Here is a 26,559-nt window from a genome sequence, read left to right on the forward strand (position 1 = left end):
AAAGATGTTACAAGGCTACAATTTACTTCAAGAGCCTCTTCCAACTACATAGACTGATACCTAGGAAGCTGATTTCCTACCAGTTCTTATTTTATTTGTAAATTTTATATTTTACAATTGTCTTCTTCCTTGTCAGAGGGCATTTGACATGCCACAGTCTAATAAATACTTAAAGGTACCATGGGCCAAATCCAGTGTACCCGATGTGTCTCCAGTGATGAGTGGGATTCTTTTAGCCGGCCCCTCTCCCTTGGAGTCACACTGCCAAGGACTCCCCAGCCTCCTCCTGCCCCTGGTATCCCTCTTTAAAGGGGCTCCCCTGCAGAGAGGGTTTTCTTAGGAAAGCTATTACAGCCCCTGGGTGTATTTGGGTTTACTGCTGGGTGCAAGGGAGATGCACTCTCCCTCATCCATCCAATCCACAGATCCCCAAAACTCTGGAGAATCCACCATGGAGCCCAAGGAAAGGGGGCAGGATTGACATGTCTGATAATCCCCCTTTCCCTGGTGAAGAAGAGAGCTACATTCTTAGGGCATAATCTGGCCCACACTTTGGTCCTGGTCACTCACTGGCCTCAGGCCTTCCCCTCTTCCCCAAACGCTTGCTAAGCCTTGACTCCATTTAGCACAGCAGCAAGCAGAATTCTCAGTTACCGAAATATGAAATCCTGGTGCAGGCCTTGGGGTCCTGGTGCAGGCTGGGAAGTCTGTTGCATTCAGGTAGAGCGAGCAGCATTAATCCTGGTTTGTAAATCCCTTTCTGGGAGTTCTCCTCCATTGAGAGCCATTCCTTAAAGCAGTAGAGATCCTTTACCGCAAGGCAATGCTCTCTACATTATTTTACAAAGAACAGTGAAATACACAGTCAATGGCTTGCTGACAAACACTGCATTAACAATGGTGTGCAAAAGTTATGCAGACAGATCCTTAGCTGGAAATCGGCGTGGCTCCACTGATTTCCATGGGGCCATGCTGATTTATACGAGCTGTGAATCCAGCTCATAAACTGTAACGGAAACATTGCATGAAATATAATAATTTGCTCTAGAGAAATCCTTGAAGCTGCACTCTGTTCAAAGCATGTCATTCTGTATCATGGGTTCACACCTGTGGGTCACCTTAACCTCCTCCTGTCCTGCCTCAAAACTCACCTCTCTGCCGTAATGCAGACAGAAAGCTGCAATCTGACACCAGGTGTTCAGCTGCCATTACTACTCCTGATTGGCTGAGAATTGTGCACATCCTTTTTTTTTTTTTTTTTTTTTAATCTTATCTCCCCGCTCTGGTCTCCTTGATTGTCTCCTCCACCTACTATGTCTTGTCTTTTTCACTGTAATCTCTTTGGGACAGAGACCTTTTTATAGCACCTAGTCCAATGAAATGCCAACATGGATGAGATCTCTAGGTGCTAAGTCAATAGAAATGTTAAATAATAGATTAAAAGGGGACTGTCTGATGTTTTTCATCCCAGGTGACTCTTTGAAAGTGATTGATAAATTATTGAAATTCATTGACATTTTAAATAATGCTTATGGTTTTTCAGTTGTTTCAGGAATAGCGTGCCGTCAGTTTGGGTTTTCTTATAAAGCAGACAGTTTTTCCTGTCATACCCAGAATATTGGGAAAGATTTGGGGGGTGGTAATTAGTTAATTATCAGCCATTCATTTTTTTTTTTTTTGGAAACCTGGGCTGGAATACTAGCTTTGCGGTTACAAGTGGAGATGATTTTGGCAGACTCAGCCAAGTCTGTGGCACAGGCTTGCCTACTATTCAAAACCAGCACCGGCGTTGGCATCATTAGGAGTTGAGCAGTTGGCACATGATGATAGTAACTGAATCAGTCACCCCTAGAAATGTGTAACCTAAAGCACCACATTGCAATTTTATCCATTTTGTTGCCACCAGTTTCCCTACTACCCAGTGAGGATTAATGTTAATAATAGCTGGGGACATTGCGAATCTTTATAAAACGTTCTGCCCCTGTGGAGTCGCAACTGTTCAGTGATAGCACAGCTGAGGTGGAGTATATTTTACCAAGGGATGGGGCAGCTGCTCTTCTGCAGCTGCAATGAGTGCGCTATCAAGGCTCTATTTAGGGGCAGAGCTGTGTAAGAAGAATGCACAGAGCCTGCCTGCATCGTGCTTGCCTTTAGCCAGTGCTGTCTCCTTGCTAACTCCCATAAGCACCAAGTTCAGCCAGACATATCCATTTTAATTGAACAGCACATTCCACAGGAGTGAGATACGCACCCTGAACTGGGGAAGATTGATGATCTTGGGGAACTGGGCAGGGATTTGGGAGACGCAGGTTCAAGATCTGCCGCTACCACAAACCTCTCGCGTGTCCCTGAGCAAGTTGATTAAGCTCTTTGTGCCTGTGAAATGGGGATGAACATCCCTGTTGAGGGGTATTGTGAGGCTAAAATCGTTCATGTTTCTGAAGTTCTCTGATGCTATGGTGACGGGGCCATGTAAGCAGTCCTTTGTACATAACCTAATTCTGAGGAGCATGAGCTTGATGAGATCATATATAAAGATAGATGACTTCAGACCATTGTTAGAATCCTTATGTAATGTAAATGGGAGATACACAAAATCAGCAGAAGGACAGGTGGGCCAGTAACCTCTTACTGACCATTTGGACTAGGGAAAACAGAACCTTATTTAAGAGAAGAAGCAGAGATGCCACCTGGTCATTCCAGATTATTTTTTAACATACAAATGTTACTTGCTGCCTGATCCACCAAGTACTAAGAGCAGCAGTATCTCAAAAGGAATTAACTCATTCTTCTCCTGCCTGAGCTATTGTCATACCCAGCCAGCAATACAGGGAGAAGGATGGAGCCAATCAATAACTACATAAGATGAGAAGTTACTTTTCCTCAAAATATGGCAATTCACCATTTCTCCCAGTGCTTCTTATCCAGGGACTCTGGAGTCAATTGGAAAGAATGTGAGATTCCCTGTGATTCATGGTGTTCACTGGCTTTTTTTGCAATAAGTCATCCCTTTTGTAAACTACAAGATAAGTACCTGTACCTGGTAAACAGACGTTAAACCAAGACTACCTACTTGTTCTGAACGGGTATCAGTGATGATCATATAGTCCCAAGGGAACCTAATCCTATGAAAATATACTGTATAATGGATTTGGGGTTTATGGTTTTAGAATGACCTATGAGTCAGCACAGAAGCATGACAACTGCCAACATTCATGACAAAGAGGATGACCAGAACAGTAAGGGTGAGATTTTCCAAGCAGTCTAAACGAGTCAGCTAATGCTCACCAAAAAGAGTAAAGGGAATAAGAAAGGTATTTTTAAAAAAAATTGGTAAAAAAATACTAGAGAGAAAGTGGTCTCTTAATAAAAGAGTAGGCTGGTGAAATCTGTTTGAAAATGTCTGAGCTACTGAATTTCTTATTTAAAACTGGAATTTAACAAGATTTGAAAAGTGGTGAGGTCTGGCCAATTGCTATAGAAAGATAAAAAGCTGCTGATAAAGAGCAGATAATATAACTGGAAAAATTAATATATACAAATCAACAAGACCATCTGAAATGCATCCAAGGGCTCGGAACCATTGACAATTACATTTCAGAAATCAAAGACTGCAGAAGTAGTATTGGTATTGCAGTTCTGGAGAAAATCATTGTGGTACTGCTCTTTGATCTTTAAAACAGGAAGAGGGAGTAGTCTCAGGAATTGTCATTGTCTGACTTCAATCCATATTAAAATAATGGAACATATATATAAATTGTGCGTGTATCTACAGAGTGATAATGAAACCATTGGCAATAAACAGCTGGGGGGTTTAAATAGATCATTCCAGACAAATCTATTAATCTCGAATTCTCTTGCAAACCCTTAGGCCCACTGGGCCAGAGCCTCAGTTGGTGCAGGAACTAGGTTGGTTTACACAGCTTAGGCTGTGGCCCATAATTTTTCAAGCCCTCTAGGCATAGAACTTCCATTGAGTCACTAGGAGTTCTGTCCATGGAGGGCCACTTGTGAACGGTGGGGGAAGGGAACGCCGTAGGTGTAATATTTAATACAGCACCTTGGAAAGCCTTGCTTGACAAATACATTGTGACTGGCTTGGATATAAATACTGTCACATAAACTGAAAATAGGCTGAGAGACTACTGTGTGGATTGGCAAATCTAGTATACAGTATATTCACCAAATTTAATGCACACTACATCATCATAATTCATACAGGGACTTCCCCTAAATGACTTGTTTTTAGAGATGCTGAGGGAGTTGCCCTGAAAGAGGTGAATGATTTTGGTAAGATGTCTCATTGACTGGGATAGTGCCCCCTATATAACAATAGCGGTAATAGTGATTAGAGAGACCACTTGACTCTGTTTGGTTTGAGTTCAGTGGATCCAGTCCTGACCTCTCTACTTGCCATTTCTGCCAATCAGAGATTTGGTTGAGGCAAGACTTCAGGATTGGCACACAGCTCTGATAAAGGTTCATTTGAACCACCTGGGAGTCATTATCACCTTTCCCCAAACAACCTATATGAACAAACAGGTACATCTGCATTAGCACGGATGCACCAATGGGCACTTATGCATGGTTATCCATCAGAGCATGCAAATACTTATGTTGGCATTTGTGTCGTCATACCTGTTCTGTGTTTTGACCTTTTTCTTTTACATGGTTAAAATAATTATTTATTGTGTTTATTTTACTGGGTTGGCCAAATCCTGCAGCCCATACTCTGTCCTTACTTTGAATAATGACTTTATGATGTGACCCAATACTAATAAAATACTTAGCATTTACATAATATAGCACGATTCTTCTTCAGATCACTTTACAGACGTTAACTCATTCATTCATTAAACCTCTTGTGCACTTCAGATGGAAAACCAATGGGATATTTTTGAAAGTGCTTTTGCTCTTTAATGCTGCCTTCCCTTCATGTTACAAAGAGGTCTGGGCCTGATCCTACCCTCACTGCAGTCTAAGTAAGCTTTGTGATTGTGTTCAGTGGGGTGGGTTCGGAACCTCCATGAGCAGATGAACAAAGCTGAAACTGGGGCAAAGAAAAATGCCATACACGTATACCGTTTTAAACATTAAAAGGTAATTTTCTTGTTCTTCCTTACCATCCCCACTTCTTGTCTGGACAAACTCCCCCCGCCCTCACTGAAATCCACCCAGCTGGTCAGTGTTTTTTACCTGCACACGGGCTTTGGAGCCGGTCCAACTCCTGAGGGATTGCACTCCTGGAAGATGTAGTTACACAGCAGAGACTCAGCAGCCGGGTGGCAGAATGAACTCACCGTTTTCAGTTCAGTCCAGGCAGTGTGAACAAGCAGCTCTTGGGTCTCCTCTGGGTCAGCATAGGAGGAGTTGAAGAAAACAAGAGCATCCTTCACCAAGATAGCACTACACACCTCACCTCTGTACGTGCTGCAGTAGCCTGTATCACCCTTGTACAGTTTGCTGGTGGGGGGAATGTACACAGGAGTAAGTGTACAGCGGTAATCTGTGCTGAAGTGCATAGTTTCATCAGTAAGACGGTATTTATAAGGCTAATTAGACAGTGAAGAAGCAGCAGCACAAATATAACCATTAAAACAATCAGGTGCTATCCAAACATGGAACCAGGTGCAACTTACACAAGATTTCCGCTCTGTCTGGAGCATGAGTGCAATGTACTGCAGGAGACAGCTGTGCATGTGTAACCCATATGCCTAATTGGGAGATATCTCTTTAAGAGACCCACTGGTGGGGGAGGTAGGAGTGAGTTGTGTCTGGGTCATTGTTGCTAGGGCACCTCCAATTCCAGAAGCTTCTGGATGTGGAGTGCTTAATCTGCCTAGCAACAATGACCCAGACACAACTCACTCCTACCTTCCCCCCCAATGGGTCTCAAAGAGATATCTCCCTATTAGGCACATGGGTTACACATGGAAGCCCTAGTACAGAAGTTCCAATTAGGCATGAGCAAAGTGATTTGGGTATGGTAAGAACCAATCTCAACCATAGCCCAACATTCAAACCGAACCCTGGTCCAATATTTTCTCAGGTCAGGAAAAAAATGTTTAGAGGGAACTAATTGAGCAGCTGCCGGCTAGGCTGGGATTGCTGTCCGGGACTGCAAACATGTGGAGTTTTGTTTTTACGTGAAGACATCCACACCCCCATGAGTCATCCAGTGAAGAGTGGTTACACCGCAGGAGGAGTGTATGAGCACACACCTGGGAGCGTCTGCCTTGACTTTAACCAGAGAGTGTTCAAAATGCAGAGGGATGGGGCCTGGCTGCAGCTGTCCTGGTTGCTCATTCAGTCAGTTTAACAGAGGTCAATGCGGTTCAATTTGCAACATGCAAACCATTTGGAAAAGCCAGTGGAGCTATTTGTATATTTTCCTTTTATTTCTTTCCCCTCCACAAATTACCCATTGTCAGAACAGCTTCAATTTCCTCAAGGGAAAAAAAAAAAGCATGCTGACAAGGGAATAAACAAGACAAATGCATAAGCCTTTCCCAACCCTAATTTGCTATGAAAATATCATCTGAAAATCATTGAATCTAATGACATATTCTGGCTGTGTTACATTTCTAATTGCCCAGCTTTGGGGTCAATATCAAGCTTTTAAAAACAAAAAAATATTTGCTTAAAAAAAAAGTAAGGAAGGAATGATGGCAGCACTGAACGTTGCCACCACAGCATTCCTATGCACGCTCCATGGGCTGACCAGGAGACTTCTGCTTGTGTCAGTCAGCCTCAGCCCATGAATACGCCGCCTGCTGGTAAGTTGTTGCCCATCCAAGAAAGATGTTATGGAGGATAGGTTTCCTAACCAGCGCTGTGATGTTAGCAGCTATACTGAAGCAATGTTTGTCATAATGAGAAACATGGCAGGGTCAGCTCCTTCTTGGAGTACTTGTATTAATTTTTATAAAAAGTTATTATTTTACTGTTCAGTGGGTGAGGGATGTCCTCCACACCCTTAGCCAGAGAAAGTTGGAAGCAATAAGTGCATGCATAGGATTGCACTGGTCAGCTGTGAAACCAGCTACTACTATGGCAGGCGGCCCACAGGAATAGCTTGATAGCAACAATCAGTGCTACCCTCATGCTTTCCTTGTGTTCAGAGACCTCAGAAGAATGTGTATGTGCAATCATCTTAAAACTAAAGTGAATTCTGAACAGCAAATGCTGAAAGGAACAGTTGCTGCAAAGAATTTTTGTGGAGACACGGACTAAAAGATGCACACCTAAAATCTGCGTCAAATGGCACTGAATGACAAATGCTAAAAACTAAACTCTGCTCATAGATTACTAGTGAAGAGAATACGAGGGCTGAATTCACAGAGTAAATGATCAGCTATGAATAACTTGCCCAATTCTGTGGTCAGTGACAGAGGAACCTAAATAGGTTTCAGTCAAATGTGATGAAGGAATTTAAAAAGGCTCAACCAAATATATTCAAAAAAATCTTCATTCTGGAAATCAGAGGGGAAATCTCAAATGAGGTTCTCCTATTACTTTCTATACTCCTTGGTTTCAACTGGGATGAGTATACCACAGCAATTTCAGTCACTTTATATTAAGGTTCCATTTATGAATAGCTTATAAAGGTTTACTGAATGGTTTAATAGATGGTTTAATAACTAGATATTTTAATAAATGGTAAATTAATTGTGATAGTCCAAGAGGTCAATAGTTTGCACATAACTATAGCTTGTCATCCCCATTTTACAGATGGGGCGACTGAGACAGCACAGACATGTTAAGCGTCTTGCTCAAGATCACTAAGGCTACGCCTACACTTCACACCACTGGTGGCGGCAACATGTAGGATGCATGTAGCTGCACGTCGCCGTGTAAAGCAAGCTGCATCCACACTGCAGTGAAAGACTGTGGCAGGCAGGCAAGCAGCGGGGAAAGGCTCCGGCAGTGCGAGAGCTGCCAGAGCCTTTTCCCAAGGCCTCCCCCGGTCAAGGTCTTTCCCCGCTGCTCGAGTCTTTCTTTAGAAGCTACTGGAGCCTTCCCCACTGTTCTTCCCTGCTGGAGCCTTTCCCTGTGTCAGGGAAAGACTCCATCAGCGGGACACTAAAATAGCAGTGTAGACAGAGGAGGACGTCTAGAGAGTCATCAGGTGTGGCTTTACTCTATTCACTTATGCATGCCTCACCATCCACACTACTATTTATACCCATGCTAGAGGGGGCATGAAATGTATGTACTCTACATGCTGCCATAAGGAGTGTGCAGTGTAAACGTACCCTAAGTAAGTAGGGTGACCAGATGTCCTGATTTTATAGGGACAGTCCCGATTTTGGGGTCTTTTTCTTATATAGGTTCCTATTACCGCTCCATCCCCTGTCCCGATTTTTCAGACTTGCTGTCTGGTCACCCTATAAGTAAGACAGTGGCAAGCCAGGACCAGCATCCAAATTTCATGAGCCACAGTGTGTAACTAAGAACAGAATTTGGTTCAGAGTATATTTGCTCTATTAGAAACAGTTTAATTTGTTTAGAAGCCAATTCCCAGTAACTACCTGTATAGTAAGAACAGTGTTACACATACGAGAACCTCTTTAAGATGCTGTTCTTACTTCTTGCTGTCAATACACTTCATCCATTAGTTTTGGTAATATATAACAAAACTCTCTTTGTTCATAATTCATCTCCTCTCCCAGCCACCTTGGCCCAAACAAACACCTCAACAGACAAGAAAACATACTTACCTCCATTCTATTGGGAAGGCACATGAGCCAGCCGCAACAGGAGCCAGGTTTGGGAGAGAAAGGGAAAAGTTTGTCAGTGACCTTTTACCCGTTCTTCTTGAACGCAAAACTTAAAGGTTCATACAGGAAATGTTCTGCCATTCTCTTTTGTCATTGATTTGTATTTTCTAAGGGAGAGGGAGGCCAAGACTTTGCTTCCTGGATGTGTTTTGGGAAGAAAGGAAGGAGAATGAATTAGGAACAGGAAGGCATTTTCTGTGAAATTCTTGCTGAAATGGATGGTGGTGATCCAAGTGCCAACGGCACTGGTTCTAGCAGGCCAGCAGATCAGCAGTTGGTGGCCACATAATGTAGGACCTTGAACAGAGGCACCGACTTTCTAATTTCCTGGGGGATGCTTGACCGCTGCTCTGTCCCGGGTCCCACCCCCACTCCACCCCTTCCCCCAAGGCCCTGCCCCACCTCTTCCCACTCCCCTTCCTGCTCCCCGCTCCATCCTCGCCCCACATCTTCCCACCCCATTCCTCCCCAAAGTGCACCATACCCTCACTCCACCCCCTCCCCCCAGCTCCTCCTGCACACCGCTGAACAGCATCTGTGGCGGTTGCTGGGAGGGAGGGGGAGCACCCACTATTTTTTTCCCATGGGTGCTGCAGCCCTGGAGCACCCACAGAGTCAGCACCTATGGCCTTGAAGATTAAATTGTGGCTCACCCTACATGCCTGTGCAGGATACCAGCACAGCACGTGGGGAAGAGCATCCACAGCTGGGCAGAGAGTTAACAGGCGGGGGTCAGGAATGACTGGAGCACTATCTTTACCCCCCACAATATGCCAGCAAGCGCAGCTGAGCTGGCAGAGAAAGAAGTAATTTGCTCCCGATAAGGGACTGACACAGATTACTTCCCTCCTGGAACCAGGGGGAACCGTGGAGTGAATTGGAACTGGCTTTTATCTTGGGCAGTACAGCTACAAACTGCCCTTTACTCAGGACTTATGGTAATTCTGCCATCAAGCCTGAAGTGTTCTCTTGTAAGAAGCTCTAGGTCTTTTGTGGGTGATGGGAAAACAAACCAACTCCTTAGTTTGCCCCTCCCCTATTATCTTCTTTTGGTCACTAACTGCTAGTGCAGGAATGAATTGGGCCCTCAGTTTATCCTGCAATAATCAACAGTCCCTCCCTGCTTTATCATACCAGTTCACAGCACAGGAGGACCCCCACCAAAGCACAGTTCAGTTAACAAACAGAGAAGTCACCTAAGGACCAGTAGCTGCACGGCCCTGCAATCTCGCTCTGTGAGGAGGGGAACCCGTTCTGCCACCAAGCTCCATGGTTTCTTTGATATAACAAGATGCTAGTAGCTCATTGAGGTTATTTTCACTTTGCCGTTAGGTGATATTAATACTGTGACTTCCTCCACAAGGATGAGCTTACACAGCACTTCTGGGACCGAGCATGCAAGACAACAGCAAGTAAGCAGGAAATGACAGCTGTGCCAATCTCTGAAGCATAATGATATACACCGCTACCTCGATATAACGCGACCCGATATAACACAAATTCGGATATAACGCGGTAAAGCAGTGCTCCGGGGGGGCGGGGCTGCGCACTCCGGTGGATCAAAGCAAGTTCAATATAACGCGGTTTCACCTATAACGCGGTAAGATTTTTTGGCTCCCGAGGACAGCGTTTTATCGAGGTAGAGGTGTATAAGGAAATAGCCCAGCAGGGGGTTGCACTTGTGGTCAAATTTAACCCACTGTAAATTATTATTAAGTAGAGCCCCTCACATCCTCCAAAGCTTCTTCCCCTACTCCTTCCTCCTGACAGGAGAAAGTTAATGCTGGGTGGCAAGATGCTTAGTAAAAGCCTTTTCTTTTCAGCATACCTGACACAGTGATAGTCGCTGCAGCTTTTGCAGTGCCAAAGGTTTTGCTGTGTTTGTTGGTGGCAATGCATGTGAACAAGCCCGGCCTGGTGACGTATGCTTGCAGTCGGGAGTCGATCACTCTGTCTTTCACACTTTCGACTATAGATCCTGCAGAAACCTAAAAGATCAAAGAACAGAACAATGGGTTGGGGGTTGGTTGAGGTTTTTTTTTAAAGACAATTTTAAAAATAAATAAACAAACAAAGCTGAACCAGGTGGATTAAAGTGGCAGTGAGTTAAAGCACGGCACGGTCAGAAAAGGGACTGCATAAAAATGGCACCTTTGTAACAGCTGACTTTACGGACAAAAGCAAGTTTTAATAGTCTGGATTTTCAAATCACTGGTGATTTTGGGTGCTCCAATTTTGGGATGCCCAATGTGAGACATCTTTAATGAGTCTCTTTTTCAGAAGATGGGTGTTCCACACTTCCTAAAAACAGAGCCTAGCATGTTTTATCCCTGTTAGCAGTGCAAAGCCAACACAGTGGGGCGTCTGATTCCTTTCTGTTTCATGCTACATCAATAACTATTAACTAAACTGCAACTTCACAGGGTAATACAGAGTTTTGTAATTGAGTTGAGGATCTGGTCCAGGATCTGTCTTTATTGGTGATGATACACGAGCCACAAAGAACATTGCATGGCTTTGAGATTGCAGGGCTCCCTGGTAGGGAAAAAAATCTTGTTACTTGTAAACTGAGCAAATTTCCCTTTGAATTCACTGCATTTCATTAAATATGGCAGCCAAGGATTAGGGATGGATGGAAAATGGTTCAAATTTTAGAGATTTTGAAAATTGTCCTGTCCCAAATTAGGACAAAAAGTCAAGATCTCAAATTTTCACAAATCATTTTTACACTTTTCAGGGTAGACCCAGGCTTTAAGGCAGTGTTTGAACAGAACAAGTGCTCTGGCTCCAATGTTATGAAAGGCCTGATAGACTTTTTGACTTTGCACCGCCCAGTAACATGTGAAAGAGTTCAGATTTGGTGCTTCTCTTTGCCCATTTCAGAAATCCATGAGTGAGCTGGGAGCTATGTGATTTTAGGCGGGGATAATTTTATGCTCTGTCTTTTCTTGTTGGTACAGCACTGACACTCACTGCAATTATAGATGACGGTCCATAATAGCTCCTGCAGAGTCACATCACAAAGTTAATGCTGAGCAGTTAGCCTACTCCACCACTGAGAGCCAGAGACAGTGTCAAACCATCACGAATAATTCAAGTGAGTCTCATTTCTGGATCCTAGTCGTGCTACCTGACAATGGGAATTAGGGCTAGTGATCTGGAACATCTTTTCGTGGGCCCCAATTCAGCAAGGTACTTAAGCACACGTCTAACATGAAAGACGGGAGTAGTCCTACTGAAGACAATGGGAAAATGCCCATGCTTAGAATAACAAGTACCACACAGTGGAATATATGCTAATAATTCCTGACTCTCAAGAGTTTGTGTATTCTAGTGTAAATGTTTATTCAAAGCTAAGTTATACTGTCTGAACACTTCTGTCTGCAAAATTATGATCCATTACCCTCAACTCCCATTGAACTTTACTCTTCAACTGGATATCCCATGAGAAGAGACTTACTTGGGAGATTCCCAATACCTCCCAATTGCAGTCAGGATGGAAACCTTGTGGGTCCCATTGAAACTATTGGGAAATTTGCCATCAACATCAATGACACCGGGATTTCTCCCATCCTTGTGCTTTGTGAGCCCTTGCACGTCTAGAGTTGGCCTGACGAATTAAATGACTCTTTAAAGGTTGAGGTGTTTGGGTTAGGATTTTGAGTTGGCGCTTCTTTTATCAGAATCTGCCCACCCTCCCTAATCTGTGCTGGTTTCTGAGGTCTGTAGATCAGCACTGGATCATCAGGAAAATCCCTTCTTTACAGTTAGCATTTTGAAGCAGATTCATGATCAGGCTCCGGATACTTTGTGATACTCCAGTGCCAAAAAGCAGCCGTAAACTCACTTTAGCTGGGTGGTTAAGACAGGCTTATGGCTTCTTTTTATTGCTTGTGGATCTAGTCTGTCAGATTTTGTACCATATTATTTTTAAATCAAGTGGAAAAATAACAATAAACTTCAAACCGAGTTTGGATCCATTTTGATTCAGGGTGTGCAGCATCCATGTTTTTAGGATTCATTGGCTAATGGCTAGTGGCTCTCAGTTTCTGGTGTATACCCATATATGCACAGGTACTGAAAGCCACTATGGGGAGGGAGTCAGGAAGCAGGAAGGAGCAAGTGAGGAGGTCTCTGGAGCCAGAATCAAACTGGAGAGAGGCAACGGGGCCAGGGAAGGAGTTGGGCCATATTTAGAATGGCTACTGCCACACGGCAGGAATAATTTTTAGTATCAGTTATCCAGTGTGATGTTAGGAGTGAGATTTCTATTAACAGGAATCAGTTCTGGTTCAAGAATTCCTGTCATCCCAGTCGGAGGTCTTACCTGTAGAAAATATCTGGCAACAGTTTTAACTAAATGTGTGTCTTCCAAATAGCACAATACTATCGAAACTCAGTTGGGTCACACATATTCAGTTTGGTTGCGCATTGTACCAGCGTTTGAAATCGGCAGAGTAGAGGACTGTGGCAGGATTTACTCACCCCCAGAGTGCAGGATTTAGCTGCTATCTTTGGCTCTAGCGCCTCCTGCTGGTCACCTGCCTCTGGCCCCAGTCTTGTGTGTCTCAGCCCTTCGTCCAAGTCACCTAAGTTCCGACCCCTTCTGGGGTGTTATAAACAAGCCCAAACGAAACTGAATAGTTCTTCTGCCCTCTTGGGCTACTCAAGTCTTCTCTACTTACAGACACCATCTCAGGGCTTCCCTTGCTACCTGTGCTACCTCTGTACTGTGCTGTCCCTGTTGTCTCTGTCTGTGCACCCTAGCCGATGGCTTCTCTCAGTCCGAGAGACCTGTCTCATCTGCCATCTCTTCCTCCTCCCCCAACCAAACTCCTTCAGTTTATTTATTAGGGCTTATCTCGGCCCCCTTTGGCCATGAGCCAATTAGCTGCTCACCTCCCCAGGAGCAAAGATGACTAATAAGGTGCATTGCTAGCCTTGCAGATGATGGGTGTTAAGCCCTATCACACAGATGCATAGTATTATCATTATCATCTATGTTTACTGCGGTAATGGCTAGGGGCCCAAATTCTGGACCAGGACCCCATTGTGCTAGGAGATGAACAAACACAGAACCAAAAGACATCCCCGCCCCTTACATCCATGAAGTCAACTTCGGAGGAAAGGAATGCATTCTTTCTTAAACATTTACCTTTGTTCATGATTAGATAATTGAGCAAGGAGAGTTTTTGTCCTGCCCCCACTTCTTTGGATACAAAACTGCAATCCATTCTTGCTGGTATGGAAAAGGAATTTCTTCAGGATTTCAACCAGGTGTAATAATAGTCGAGCTAGTATGCCAGGCTGACTGGGCTTTAATAAGTTTCTTCCTTGAAATGCTTCTCTTACATCCTTAGACCGTTCTGTTAGCTTCTCTGCAAGCATGGAGCCTGTCAGTCATTTTATTTTTCACCGAAACTCCTGATCCATGGATCACTGTCTCATATGTCTCGATATAAGCCTCCCTCCCTTCCTCTGCACTCTTCTTCCTGTGTATCCAATGAGTGCCAAAACATTAAAGGGTCTGAGTCAAGTCTGGGATCTTCTGTGGAGTTTTACTCAGCGGAATGGGCCTCAGAAAGGAAATCTGAGAACAGTGAGTCAGGACTGTTCCTTCTCAGCCTGGATCACACAATGCAAACTGCTTTGCTTGCCAGGTCAGTTGATAGAACTTTCAGGAACAGGGGGAAATAATCCAATGGCCAATTTCAGCTCAAGGCCTCTTTGTGTGAAAACGATCCCTTTTTGACTTTGCTTGCAAACAGCAAGAGCATAACGAACTGTCATTTGCATTATGTAAAACAGCCTGAGAAAGCCTGGGGTAGCTTTTGCTGTGTTGTTGTAGCCATGTTGGTCCCAGGATAGTAGAGAGACCAGGTGGGTGAGGTAATATCTTTTATTGGACCAAAGTCTGTGGCCCAGATCTGAAGAAGCGCTCTGTGTAAGCTTGAACGCTTGACTCTCTTGCCAACAAAAGTTGGTCCAAAAAAAGATATTACCTCGCCCACCTTGGCTTTCTGATGTAGCTCTTGAAAATTTCAGGTAATTGTATTTTTAGACCTTACAAATTGGCTGTTAATTTTTCTACTTGGAACCTGAGATTGTCTTCATTAAATGTATTGATTCCCTTTACTAGTTAAAGAAATTGCTTACGTTTTTCCCCCCCCCGTAGGATTTTCTTTAACTTTTTAAAATTCCATTTTGGAATCTAAGAAAGAAGAGGCTCTTACCATATCTTTGTGTTTAGCTTAATTCTCCCTTGCAGTACAACAGAGAGCTATAGTTCAGTCCCGTGATGTCTTGCAATGACTAACGAGGGGAAACAGAATTGGAACAGTATTTTTGTTTGTTCATTGGGAAGTCAAGACAGCTGTTTAGAGAAACTTTCATCTTTCTGTTCCATGGCAGTTTAATGACTACAGTACAGTCCTTTCATCCTCTTTAAACTTCAGGACAATTACAGGTCAGCATTCAGAGACTATAACAACACAGACACTGCAGGGATCACATCCTCAAATTACTCGCTGTTGCTTGCTTGCAAGTCAGTCTTTAAATACATGTGCTCGATTCCACCTGTTTCCTGGTTTAACTTTACTAGAGGCAGGCACTCATTAAAGAAAGGTCTCCTTACCATATTTAAAGCTATGTGGTCGCGAAGGCATTCCTCTTGGGACTGATTTTGCCTTGGAGGCATAGAGGCTGGAGCGGATCTGACCCCAGCCCAAACAATGCCCAGTTAAGAAATGGATTGAGTATACAAAGTTCAGCCCTTGGCTGGAGGTCAGGTGTGTTGGTCAGACCCTCCTTTCTCTGGGATAAGTTTGTAGTGACTGGATCTACACAGAACAAAGGCACTAGTAAATCACCAGGTCAAGAAAAGGAGCTGGCAGTTGAGGTGGAAGAAGATACTGAGGCCTGGTCTACACTGGGTGGGGGGGATCGATCTAAGATACGCAACTTCAGCTACGAGAATAGCGTAGCTGAAGTCGACGTATCTTAGATCGACTTATTTTGCATCCTCGCGGCACGGGATTGACGGCCGCCACTCCCCCGTTGACTCCGCTTCCGTCTCTCGCAGCGGTGGAGTTCCGGAGTCGACGGGGAGTGCGTTCAGGGATCGATGTATCGTGTCGAGATGAGATGCGATACATCGATCCCCGATAGATCGATCACTACCCGCCGATCCGGCGGGTAGTGTAGACGTACCCTGATACTATAGATAACAGGCATTTAGGATCCTGTGCTGAGAGCTCCTTTGATATATTGAGGCCTATTTAGTGATAAAGGGAGGAGGGATCTTGCTTTTCAGAAGGCTTTTTCAAAGAAGGCAGAGAATTCTGTGGTTCTACTGTTTTCTCAGCTGTTCTGCCGCTCCTCCATAGGAGCGTGATCTCAGACATAAGAGCAGCAGAAAGTGGCTATGAAAGAATATAAGAACACACATTGCCCAGCACCCAGGAGAACACAACACAGAAATCTGGAGAGTGTATGTGAATGAGGGGGACTGCATGTGATTCATACTGAATGCATGACCCACAAGGCAAGCACATGGGAGTATAATGCCCCAAAGATGCCACAACTAGAACGATAATGTAGGAGTCATCAGTTAGTGCTGTTACACATGGTCTTGCAAGATCTTTTTCTTAGCATGTGGTCCCTGTTCAGTCTTGGACGCATTGTTGCTAGTTTTGTGATATTAGTACCTTTTGGTGGAGCGGTTGCAAGCAGCAGGAGAGTTTACTCTCTGTCTTAATCTCTGTAACTCTTGTTAATCCTTGGGACAAATTTTCTTCCTAGGAACCAGGGCTTGGCATTTGAGCTGCGATTCCTGAAAGAGGAGATTTCCTTGTCTGGTGTTTGTGACCGCCTGTTTTCAAGGGCTGTTGTATACAGTGTAAAATTAACAAGTTGCACTAAAAAATACCCAGACTCCACCTTATTGATTTCTCCTCCAACGGAAAACTGATCTGCAAGGCCCAGCATCTGCTAGCATTCCACAGAAGGACGAAGATGCTGCCTACCTTTCTAGGTCATTACACAGTACTCACTCCCCAAGAGCTTACGCCACCAGAAAGATATACTGTTGGAAATAGGTCCCAATAACATTTGTCCCTGCAAAATGGTGTTAAACCCAGCTATAAAAAACAGTTGTGCTATATGGTCCAAAAACTGAATGCGGAAAGAGTCTGATTTTCATTAGGACCTCAAGCAAGCTTCCTTGTGTGCTATGCTCATCCACTTTGGGTACTCTAACATGTGCCCCTGCAGATGACAAAATCTGCACATACCGAACCCAAATGGATAGAGGGTATCAATAGAAAAGAATATGAGGGTGAAAAGTAAAGTGTCCCTAAAGATCTTTTTTCAGGGCTACTAAAGATGAATTAAAGGAATTGAGGATGTATAGAAAAGGCCATTTGACTACTGGTAAGATGATATACAAGTAGCCAACTGACAAAGCAGTTAAGGCAATATTCTGCCCTTGCATCCTTAAGCAGTGGGGTAATGGAGAGCAGACGGTTCCTTAGCCTCTCTGCCTGGGGACAGCAAGTTCAGTAGCATTCCTTGTGCATCAGAGGTCTTGGGACATCACCCATAAACCAGCAGAATATGCTTCCTGGGAGTCATGTCTAACACACAATGGAGCTGCTGGACCATTGCTTGTTTTAATTTTCACAGTAGAGGACATTGCTCCCCATGCCCTCATCCTGCTGTGTGCAGCCACTCTGGCAGGCAAAAATGTTGTCCTTAATGCAGAACATGAGTGGGGACAGTTCACAAATTCAGAGAGCATTTTAGGCAGGGTTTTTTGCAGGTTCTAGCAGTACCTGCATTAATACTGACAGATCATAAAAAGTCATCGTCAATGGGGAATCATCAAATGGGGCTGTTTCAAAAGGGATCAGTACTGGGTCTGATGCTATTCAACATTTTTATCAGTGATCTGAAATTAACTATTAAATCACTGCAGATCAAATTTGCAGATGACACAAAGATTGGTAGGGTGGTAAATAATGATGAGGACAGGGCGGTCATGCAGAATGATCTGGATTGCTTGATAAGCTGGGCCCATTCAAACAAAATGCGTTTTAATACATCCAAAGGTCATTCATCGACAGACAAAGAATGTAGGTCGTGCCTACAAAGTGGGGGACTGTGTCCTGGAAAGCAGTGACTCTAAAAAGGATTTAGGGGGTATAGTGGATAAGTAACTCAACGTGTGTGATGCTATGGCAAAAGAAGGGCTGATGAGATCCTTGGATGTATAAACAGGAGGGCCGTGAGTAGGTTTAGGGAGGTGATTTTACCTCTGTATATGGCATTGGTGAGATTGGTAATAGAATCACGTCTTCTGATGTCCACATTTTAAAAAGTATGTTGAAAATTGCACAGGATGCAGAGAAACAAAATGATTTGAGGGCTGAAGACAACGCCTTACAGTGAGAGACTTAGAGCTCAAACTGTTTAGTTCAGCAGAAAGAACATTGAGAGCAGACTTGATTATGGTGCATAAGTACTTTCATAGAGAGTAAATACCAGACACTAAAAGGCTTCTCAATCAATGTAGAAAGGCAGAACAAGAAACAAGGGATAGACGTTAAAATCAGACAAATTCAAATTAGAAATAAGGCACGCTTTTTTAACAGTGACGGAGATTAAGCATTGGACCATATTACTAAGGGAAGTGGTGGATTCTCCAACTCTGAATGTTTTCAGATCAAGATTGGGTGCCTTTCCGGAAGATATGCTTTAGCCAAACACAAGTTATTGGGCTTATTACAGGGGTAACTGGGTGAAATTTAAGGTCCTGTGTTATACAGGAGGTCAAATTACATGATCCAATGATTCTTTCTGGCCTTAAAGTCAGTGAACCTATAAATATTCTGTGTGGGCAGATTGTTTACAGAGAGAACCATGCCATGGGACTGCTGTGAGATGTTAGTACCAGGTTGATGTTCTTGTAGCTACAGTCTGGGGGGAGGGGATAAGCCAGGATATATTAACGCTAGATATCTTTATAACAGAGTCAGCATGTCATCTTTTCGCCCTATTATTATTGATATATTTGGCTACCAATCAAAGGGATCATTAAAAGGAAAGTCAGAAAAGATGGCAAGAAAAGCCCCATAAAACACTAAATCAGACATGCAGACCTGCTGATGTAGAGCACTACTAATAATAACCATATTGCACACTTCTATAATGCTTTGCACCTAAGGATTACCAAGCACTTTGCAATCATTAACAGGTCACTCAACACGACACCTCAATGAAGCAGGTAAGCACTGTACAATTATCCACAGTTTACAGAGGAGGAAATGAGACTCAGAGAGGTTCAATGATTTGTCCAAGGTGGCACGCCACATCATTTCAGACAGGAATAGAACCCAACTTCCTGGCTCCCACTTCTGCGTTTTATTCATTAGATCATGCTTCTTCCTGATGCCAGCGCTCATTAGTCAGAGGTATCAAAGGGGCACTTACAGCTTTTCCATTTTCAAGCCACGTGACAGTGGGAACGGGAATGCCCGTTGCCGTGCACCGCAGAGTCACCACAGACCCAAAGGTGACATTGTGGGATTCAGGAGCCTTCAGGATTCTGGCAAAAACTGTTAAGACGAAAAAAGGTACTAGTTAAGTGACTATTTAAAGATGAAGCTCAGATACTCTTCCTCTTCAGTAAATCTTGAAAGAGGTGGCAGTCCAAGCCCTGCAGTGAATAAAAACATTGCATAGATTCACTAGTAAATGAGAGACCTTTTTTTCCCCAAGACTGTCATCTTTATGTACATTACACAATACTAGCCAAATTTTGCTTTCAGATTTTTGTGGGCAACTCCAACAAACTGCAGAGGCGAGTGCATGTGCAAGAATTTGGAGGACAGAGTTTGGTGTACTGGGATAAACCCACGTACAGTGCATTGATGTGGGACAATTTACAATAAATGCACAACAAGCTATGTTTCTGCACGGCATAACCTGATCGCTCATCTACAAATAGTGAAAACTATTTTAAGCTATCGCCCAAGGGACCAGCAGAAATCAGTCATGCACACCATTAACAAGGCGTGGGGGAGGTGCCTTTCATTAAAGTTCAGACAGAATTGTACTGGGAACCTCCGAGATAAGGTTTTAGCACAGAAGATCCCGCGACTCCTGAAATTCTCCACTCCCATCATATCATCCACCAAGGGAGGAGTGGCTAGCATTGCACTGAGAGGCAGAACTTGCGGAGGTCAAGGGAAAGCAGGGTCCAACCAGATGGATCCAAAGGCAGCCATGAGCTGTGTCTCTGGCCCCACACTGCTCCATACCCCGTCCACACCCAGTGCTGGCAGCATGTCAGCTAGTGGTCACAAAATAGGAATTTTTCTGCAATAATTTTTTACCTTTTTTGGCAAAAAAATCAAAACTGAAATATTTAGATTCTGAAATGCCGCCACATTGCCTCATGATCCCATTCTCCTTGATTGGCCAGGCTCCCTCGTCAGACGAGTCTCCCCTGATGCACCATGGGCACCTCTCTTGGCGAGGGGAGGCAGTGCATCATGGGAGTCCCTGAGCCTGGTGCATAATGGGAGAGGGAGAGCTGGAATGGCCAGATTGCTATTTTTAGCGCACTAGCTTGAGCCTGGCTTGTACAAGTCTAACTACCTGGACAGGGAGACTCGCTCCCAGCTGTCGTGTAGACATACCCCAACAGTTTGGGCCTTTACTATAGAGTCATTAGTGTGTCTCCATCGTCTACAAACTCTCTTCAGTGAGTGATGTAGGCGTCTTTTCTTCTGAAAGACCACATACATACAAGACTAGCATTGGCATGAAAAGAATTTCCTTATTCATTGTCTTGGGAAGGTAATTTTAACACATTATCTTCCTATATCCTTGAACCTGGTGTTTGCGCTGTATATAGAAATGAACACTTGTACTACACAGGTTTCATCTAGTTTTACAGGACCTAAGTTAGCTATTTACATTTTGCTCTGGTTATGCAGGCTTGGCAGAATTCGATTTTATATATATATATATATATATATAATTTTTATGGATAATATTGATGTTTATTTTTAAGTATTTGTTAAGATTTCTGTCAATTTAAATTTTCACAGTTGTGCAAAATAATAGTTTTTTAAGTACTTTTTTTACATTTTTATTGATTTAAATTTTCACAGTTGTGGGAAATTATGAGGGGGGTGTCAGACAATTATTTAATGACAGTGTATCCACAGAGATTAAAGAAGTTAGCTTTATAATTTTTAGGACTGTCGATTATTTCAGTTAACTCACGTGATTAACTCAAAAAAATTAATTGCAATTAATTGCAGTTTTAATCGCACTATTAAACAACAGAATACCAATTGAAATATATTAAATATTTTTGGATGTTTTTCTACATTTTCAAACATATTGATTTCAGTTACAACGCAGAATACAAAGTGTATAGTGCTCACTTTATATTACTTTGATTACAAATATTTGCATTTTTTAAATGACAAACGAAAGAAATAGTATTTTTCAATTCACCTCATACAGATACTGTACTGCAATCTTTTTATCGTGACTTTTTATCGTAACTTACAAATGTAGATTTTTTTTGGTTACATGACTGCACTCAAAACCAAAACAATGTAAAACTTTAGCGCCTACAAGTCCACTTAGTCCTACTTCTTGTTCAGTCAATTGCTAAGACAAACAAGTTTGTTTACATTTACGGGAGAGAATGCTGCCCACTTCTTATTTACAATGTCATCTGAAAGTGAGAAAAGGCATTCACATGGCACTTTTGTAGCCAGCATTGCAAGGTATTTATGTGCCAGATATGCTAAACATTTATATGCCTCTTCATGCTTCGACCACCATTCCAGAGAACATGCTTCCATGCTGATGACGCTTGTTTAAAAAAATGCGTTAATTAAATTGTTACTGAACTCCTTGGAGGAGAATTGTATGTCTTCTGCTCCATGGTTTTACCTGCATTCTACCATATATTTTGTGTTATGGTAGTCTAGGATGATGACCCCGGACCTCCCGCAGGTGCGCCGCCAAAAGCCGCCTGACTGCCGCCCCCCGCGGTTTGCCGCCCCAGGCACGCGCTTGGTGCGCTGGTGCCGCCCCTGGCTACATCACTCGACCCAAGGTTTAAGAAAATGAAGTGCCATCCAAAATCTGAGAGGGACGAGGTGTGGAGCATGCTTTCAGAAGTCTTAAAAGAGCAACACTCTGATGCAGAAACTACAGAACCCGAACCACCAAAAAAGAAAACCAACCTTCTGCTGGTGGGATCTGACTCAGATGATGAAAATGAACATGCACTGGTCTGCACTGCTTTGGATCGTTATCGAGCAGAACCCATCATCAGCATGGACGCATGTCTCTGGAAGGGTGGTTGAAGCATGAAGGGACATAAGAATCTTTAGCACATCTGGCACGTAAATATCTTGTGATGCTGGCTACAACAATGCCATGTGAATATCTGTTCTCACTTTCAGGTGACATTATAAACAAGAAGCGGGTAGCATTATCTCCTGAAAATGTAACCAAACTTGTTTGTCTGAGTGATTGATTGAACAAGAAGTAGGACTGAATGGACTTGTAGAGCCTAAAGTTTTACATTGTTTTTTTTTGTGAATGCAGTTATATTTGTACATAATTCTCCATTTGTAAGTTCAACTTTCATGATAAAGAGATTGCACTACAGTATTTGTATTAGATGAATTGAAAAATACTATTTCTTTTGTTTTTTACAGTGCAAATATTTGTAATAAAAAATGAGTATAAAGTGAGCACTGTACACTTTGTATTCTGTGTTTAAATTGAAATCAATATATTTCAAAATGTAGAAAACATCCAAAATATTTAAATAAATGCTATTCTATTATTGTTTAACAGCGCAATTGTGTGATTAATCCTGATTAACTTTTTTAATCATGTGATTAATCACGATTAATTTTTTTAATCGCTTTACATACCTAATAATCGTTAAAACATCACATGTCAAAATATACAGTGTAAATATCCTTAAATCAATCTCGAATAAGTTCTCAAGCAGCATTTTTCTTACTTTGCCTATCTGTAAGAGTAGATTATCATCTATGGATATATTTTTTGTCGGTTTGTGTGTGTATGGTATGAAATTGGCATTTATCGACATTGACCTATAAAAATCGAATCCTCCCAAGGCTATGGTAATTGCAGCTTTATATATCAGCAGTCTTTTTTTAGGATTCCATGGCAATCTATATGGGATACAAAAGTCTCTTCACAGTGGAGAAATTCCTTTGCACGCTGGAGCATTTAACATGCAGTCAGACATTCCACTGATGCAGTTTGTCCTACTATCCATAAATCTTGGAGCTCTCCCTAGAATACGGTTATTTTGAAAAGCTATTACCTTGCTAAGAAAAAACATGCTTTGATATTAGATTCTAGCTTAGAAGCTGAATGCTTATTCCTCTTATTCCTGTGGTTTTATCCATTCTTCCTGCACAGAAATGGAATTGTCTGCTATTCATCTCAGAGGGATGCTGTACTGCTACTGACACCAGACTGTATCCATACACAATGCCACACATCCTGATTGACTCAGGGGGGGGTCCAATTTGCATAATGACAGTACAGTCAACACTACCGCCAACCCTAAATGTTCATAAACCATGAGGTCAGGAGCCACAAAATCATGAGATCAATCTTTAAAAGTGTGAGATTTTTAATAAAAATAATACATTTGGATTCTTTTTATTTCCTGTCTAGTTTCTGAACCTTTCAGGTGTGCTTGTGTCACATTTTCAAGCTTTGCTTTGCAATCGGGAAGGCTTACTTTAAAAAGTAAGAAACTTACTTTTTAAATAAATGAAAGCTGAGATTCTCATATATTCTCACACAGTCACTTGCCTCCAGGAGCTGAGACTGTAGGAAAAACACCAAATATCACAAGACGCATGATAAAATCGTGAGAGCTGGCAACACTGATTAATAAAACCCTATACTCTGACTGGCTGCATGACATTATTGGTGGTGGGGTGTGTGTAAGAGAGAGAAAGATCAAGCAAATTCCATATGGAATCCATATGATTCATGTTAAATCAGAGTCCACCTCTGCTGCTGCGAGTCACTGATCACGCTTTACTGAAAAATCCATTTGGACTGTGAGTGGGATCTACTCCCCTAGTGTCAGCTGTAGAAATTGTGCTTCACTTGACTAGTTCTGGGGATTGGCATGAGATTAATGACTACATGCGTGGCAGTTGTGGTGATGCATGCCGATGCAGTATAATGTATGATGTTTATTCAGACATGGTATTTGGAGAATTATTGGGATTTCATGCAGATTAATTGGAAATGTCAGAGGGTAAAAATGTCATAGTTTACATAGCTGACCTTTCAAGAAAAATCTAACCCCAGGTCTCATTGTCCCTGACCCGTCTCAGTTTAAATTCCTCAGAAAGAATTAATGAATGTGATAGATTGGGATCTAGATGACTGTACTTCTTATTGTCACGAAGAGTGACTGACTTTGCACAATATTTGTATGCTTTTATGAAGCATCTTGTGTGGCAAGCACAAACAAAACCAAAATCTGGAAAAGTCCTCAGTGGAAAGGAGGTGATTTCAATCTATTTATTGCACTTTGGGTATAAAAAGACTGGTGGAAAATATGTGGACATAGGCCAAGATTTTAAAAAAATCAGTGCCTAAAGTTAGGCTCCTAAATCTTTAGTTAGTCATCCAAATAAATAGCCCCCATGTTGCCACCTCTTGTGATTTTATCCTGAGTCTCATGATTGTTGATGTTTTTTCTTAAAGCCCCAGCTGCTGGAGTCAAGTGATTTCATAAAACTCTCAGCTTTCATTTTTTGTAAAAAAAGTAAATGTTTAGCCCTCATGGTTGCAGACTGAAACCTGAAACCAATCGAGCCCTATATCAGCAAAGGGCCAGATCCTGTAGCCCTTGCTCACGCAAAACTCCAATTTGTGACAGTAGGACCGTTCTGTTTTAAAGGACTGAGGGATCAGATGTCCCACTTGAAAACAATCAGAACTAATTAAAAGGAAAAGGAAAGTCACCTGCAAGGAGTTTAGTCATTCAAATTTGGGAGAATGTGTTTTAGTCATTTCATGACATAAAAAGTTTTGTGGCTGAATTAAAATCCTACTGTTCAGACTGGATGATGTTACTTCAGTCTCAGAAATGAGAGCAGCTGGCCTAAGAACAGATGTCTCCTAGTAAGCCTGCAGTGATACAGTACTTCATTTAGCAGGGCAGTAAAATAAAGGCGGACATTTATTAGGGGGCTTGGGATGAAGTTTAGTGTGCTGGCCTGGTTTATGACCGGCCAGATTTCATTTCTAGTTAATACAAGTAAGGAATTCAGTATTTTCCATTTTTTAAATAAATATGAAAAGTCCTCAAATTAGCACCCCCAGCTTGGCAAATCTCTTAATGTAGATCCCATTTCTTAGAACATGGGGTCCCAACTGGAGGTTGTGTCTTTTCAGTGGTGGTGGCAAATGTTTTCTTTCCTATTAATGAAGACCTTTTTGGTGGAGGGAGGTGTGTGTATGCGTGTGTGCGCGAGCGAGAGGATTAACAGCCTTGGAGATTGAATTCCCCTCTATTTAACTACAGACCTGGTACAGCATGGGGACAAGCAGTGCCAGATTCTCCACCAATACAATAGGAAAAATTCATCCCAGCTGCCAACCGGGGTGCCAGTTACTTCCAATAGCAGTGATGTGTCCACTGTGATCTGGACTGAGATAGATCTAAGAGTGTTCATTATTTATTACGCTAGATTTTCACAACAGCTCCCACTTAGACACTCAAGTGAAGATGCTCTGTGCTGAGCTCTTCTTGAAAATCTGGCTTCTTCCTTTGGCTGCCTAAATGGAAGCTGAGCCCTTTTGAAAATCTGTCCTAGTCTGTGTATTTCAGTCGTGCTCAGAGACCCCAATCAGGATCTTCAGGCGCTGAAGAAATATAGACACAGCCCCTGCCCCAAGGCGCTTACAGGTTAAGAAATATAAAGATTTTCTCCCTCAATCCATCTCCTGCTTTGCCCTGGAATTAAGTCATATTCTTCTGGTTATATTCTATTATAACTCCCTAGTTTATTGCCATGGAAATAGTTTTGCTCCCACCACTGTGGGCCTTATTTTGAACTATACCTCAGGTTTCGTGCTCCCAGTTTTGTGTCTGTACATAATTAAAGGAAACGTTTTATGGTTATAAATAATTCAGGTGCATTCTTTGGCATGGAGACGTCGAGGGCAAAATTTTCACACCTGGCACCTAAATCCATACATCGGTTGAAAAATAAGTGGCCTAATTTTCAAAGGAATACTCTCCCACCCATTACAGCCCTTGAAATTAGTGTGAGCTGGGTGCAGAGCACTTCTGGAAATCAGGCTACTTATTTAGATGCCTAGGTATGGATTTAGTTGCCTAACTTCAGGCACCTTCTTTTGAAAACTTGCCCATAACTACCTTGTTGCTAGAAAATGTACTTGTAAGTTTTTGCACGCACAAAATTGGAGGCAGAAAAAAAAAACCTTTGCTGAAGGAACACTAAGAGGAGAAACTATTGGGAGGGAAAATCCTTCTTTAAACAGGAATATATCTGATTTGTTCTAACAGAAATAAGGCTAGTATGAAAGATATGTAACTGTTTATGAAATGTGTTTATTTGTGGTATATTTTTAAAGCTCTCTCTATTTTGGTAGCTTGTCTTTAAGGGCCTGCTTCCCTGCCATTCCATACACAGTCAAAACTGTTATG

At 42.5% G+C, this 26,559-nt stretch overlaps 1 protein-coding gene across 1 annotated transcript in view; it reads right to left on the reverse strand.

Moving 5' to 3' along the window:
- MUSK (muscle associated receptor tyrosine kinase) overlaps positions 1 to 26,559 on the reverse strand; it is an 80,465-nt gene that overhangs the window by 23,084 nt on the left and 30,822 nt on the right. The window contains exons 6-10 of the mRNA XM_065406635.1: positions 19,269 to 19,393; positions 10,609 to 10,768; positions 8,721 to 8,727; positions 5,197 to 5,463; positions 655 to 830 (exon numbers count right to left, since the gene is read on the reverse strand). Coding sequence (XP_065262707.1) covers positions 655 to 830; positions 5,197 to 5,463; positions 8,721 to 8,727; positions 10,609 to 10,768; positions 19,269 to 19,393 — 735 coding nt within the window. The remainder of the gene's footprint in view (positions 1 to 654; positions 831 to 5,196; positions 5,464 to 8,720; positions 8,728 to 10,608; positions 10,769 to 19,268; positions 19,394 to 26,559) is intronic.

Source organism: Emys orbicularis, chromosome 6, assembly GCF_028017835.1.
Source record: "Emys orbicularis isolate rEmyOrb1 chromosome 6, rEmyOrb1.hap1, whole genome shotgun sequence".
In the NCBI taxonomy this organism is placed as follows: Eukaryota; Metazoa; Chordata; order Testudines; family Emydidae; genus Emys; species Emys orbicularis.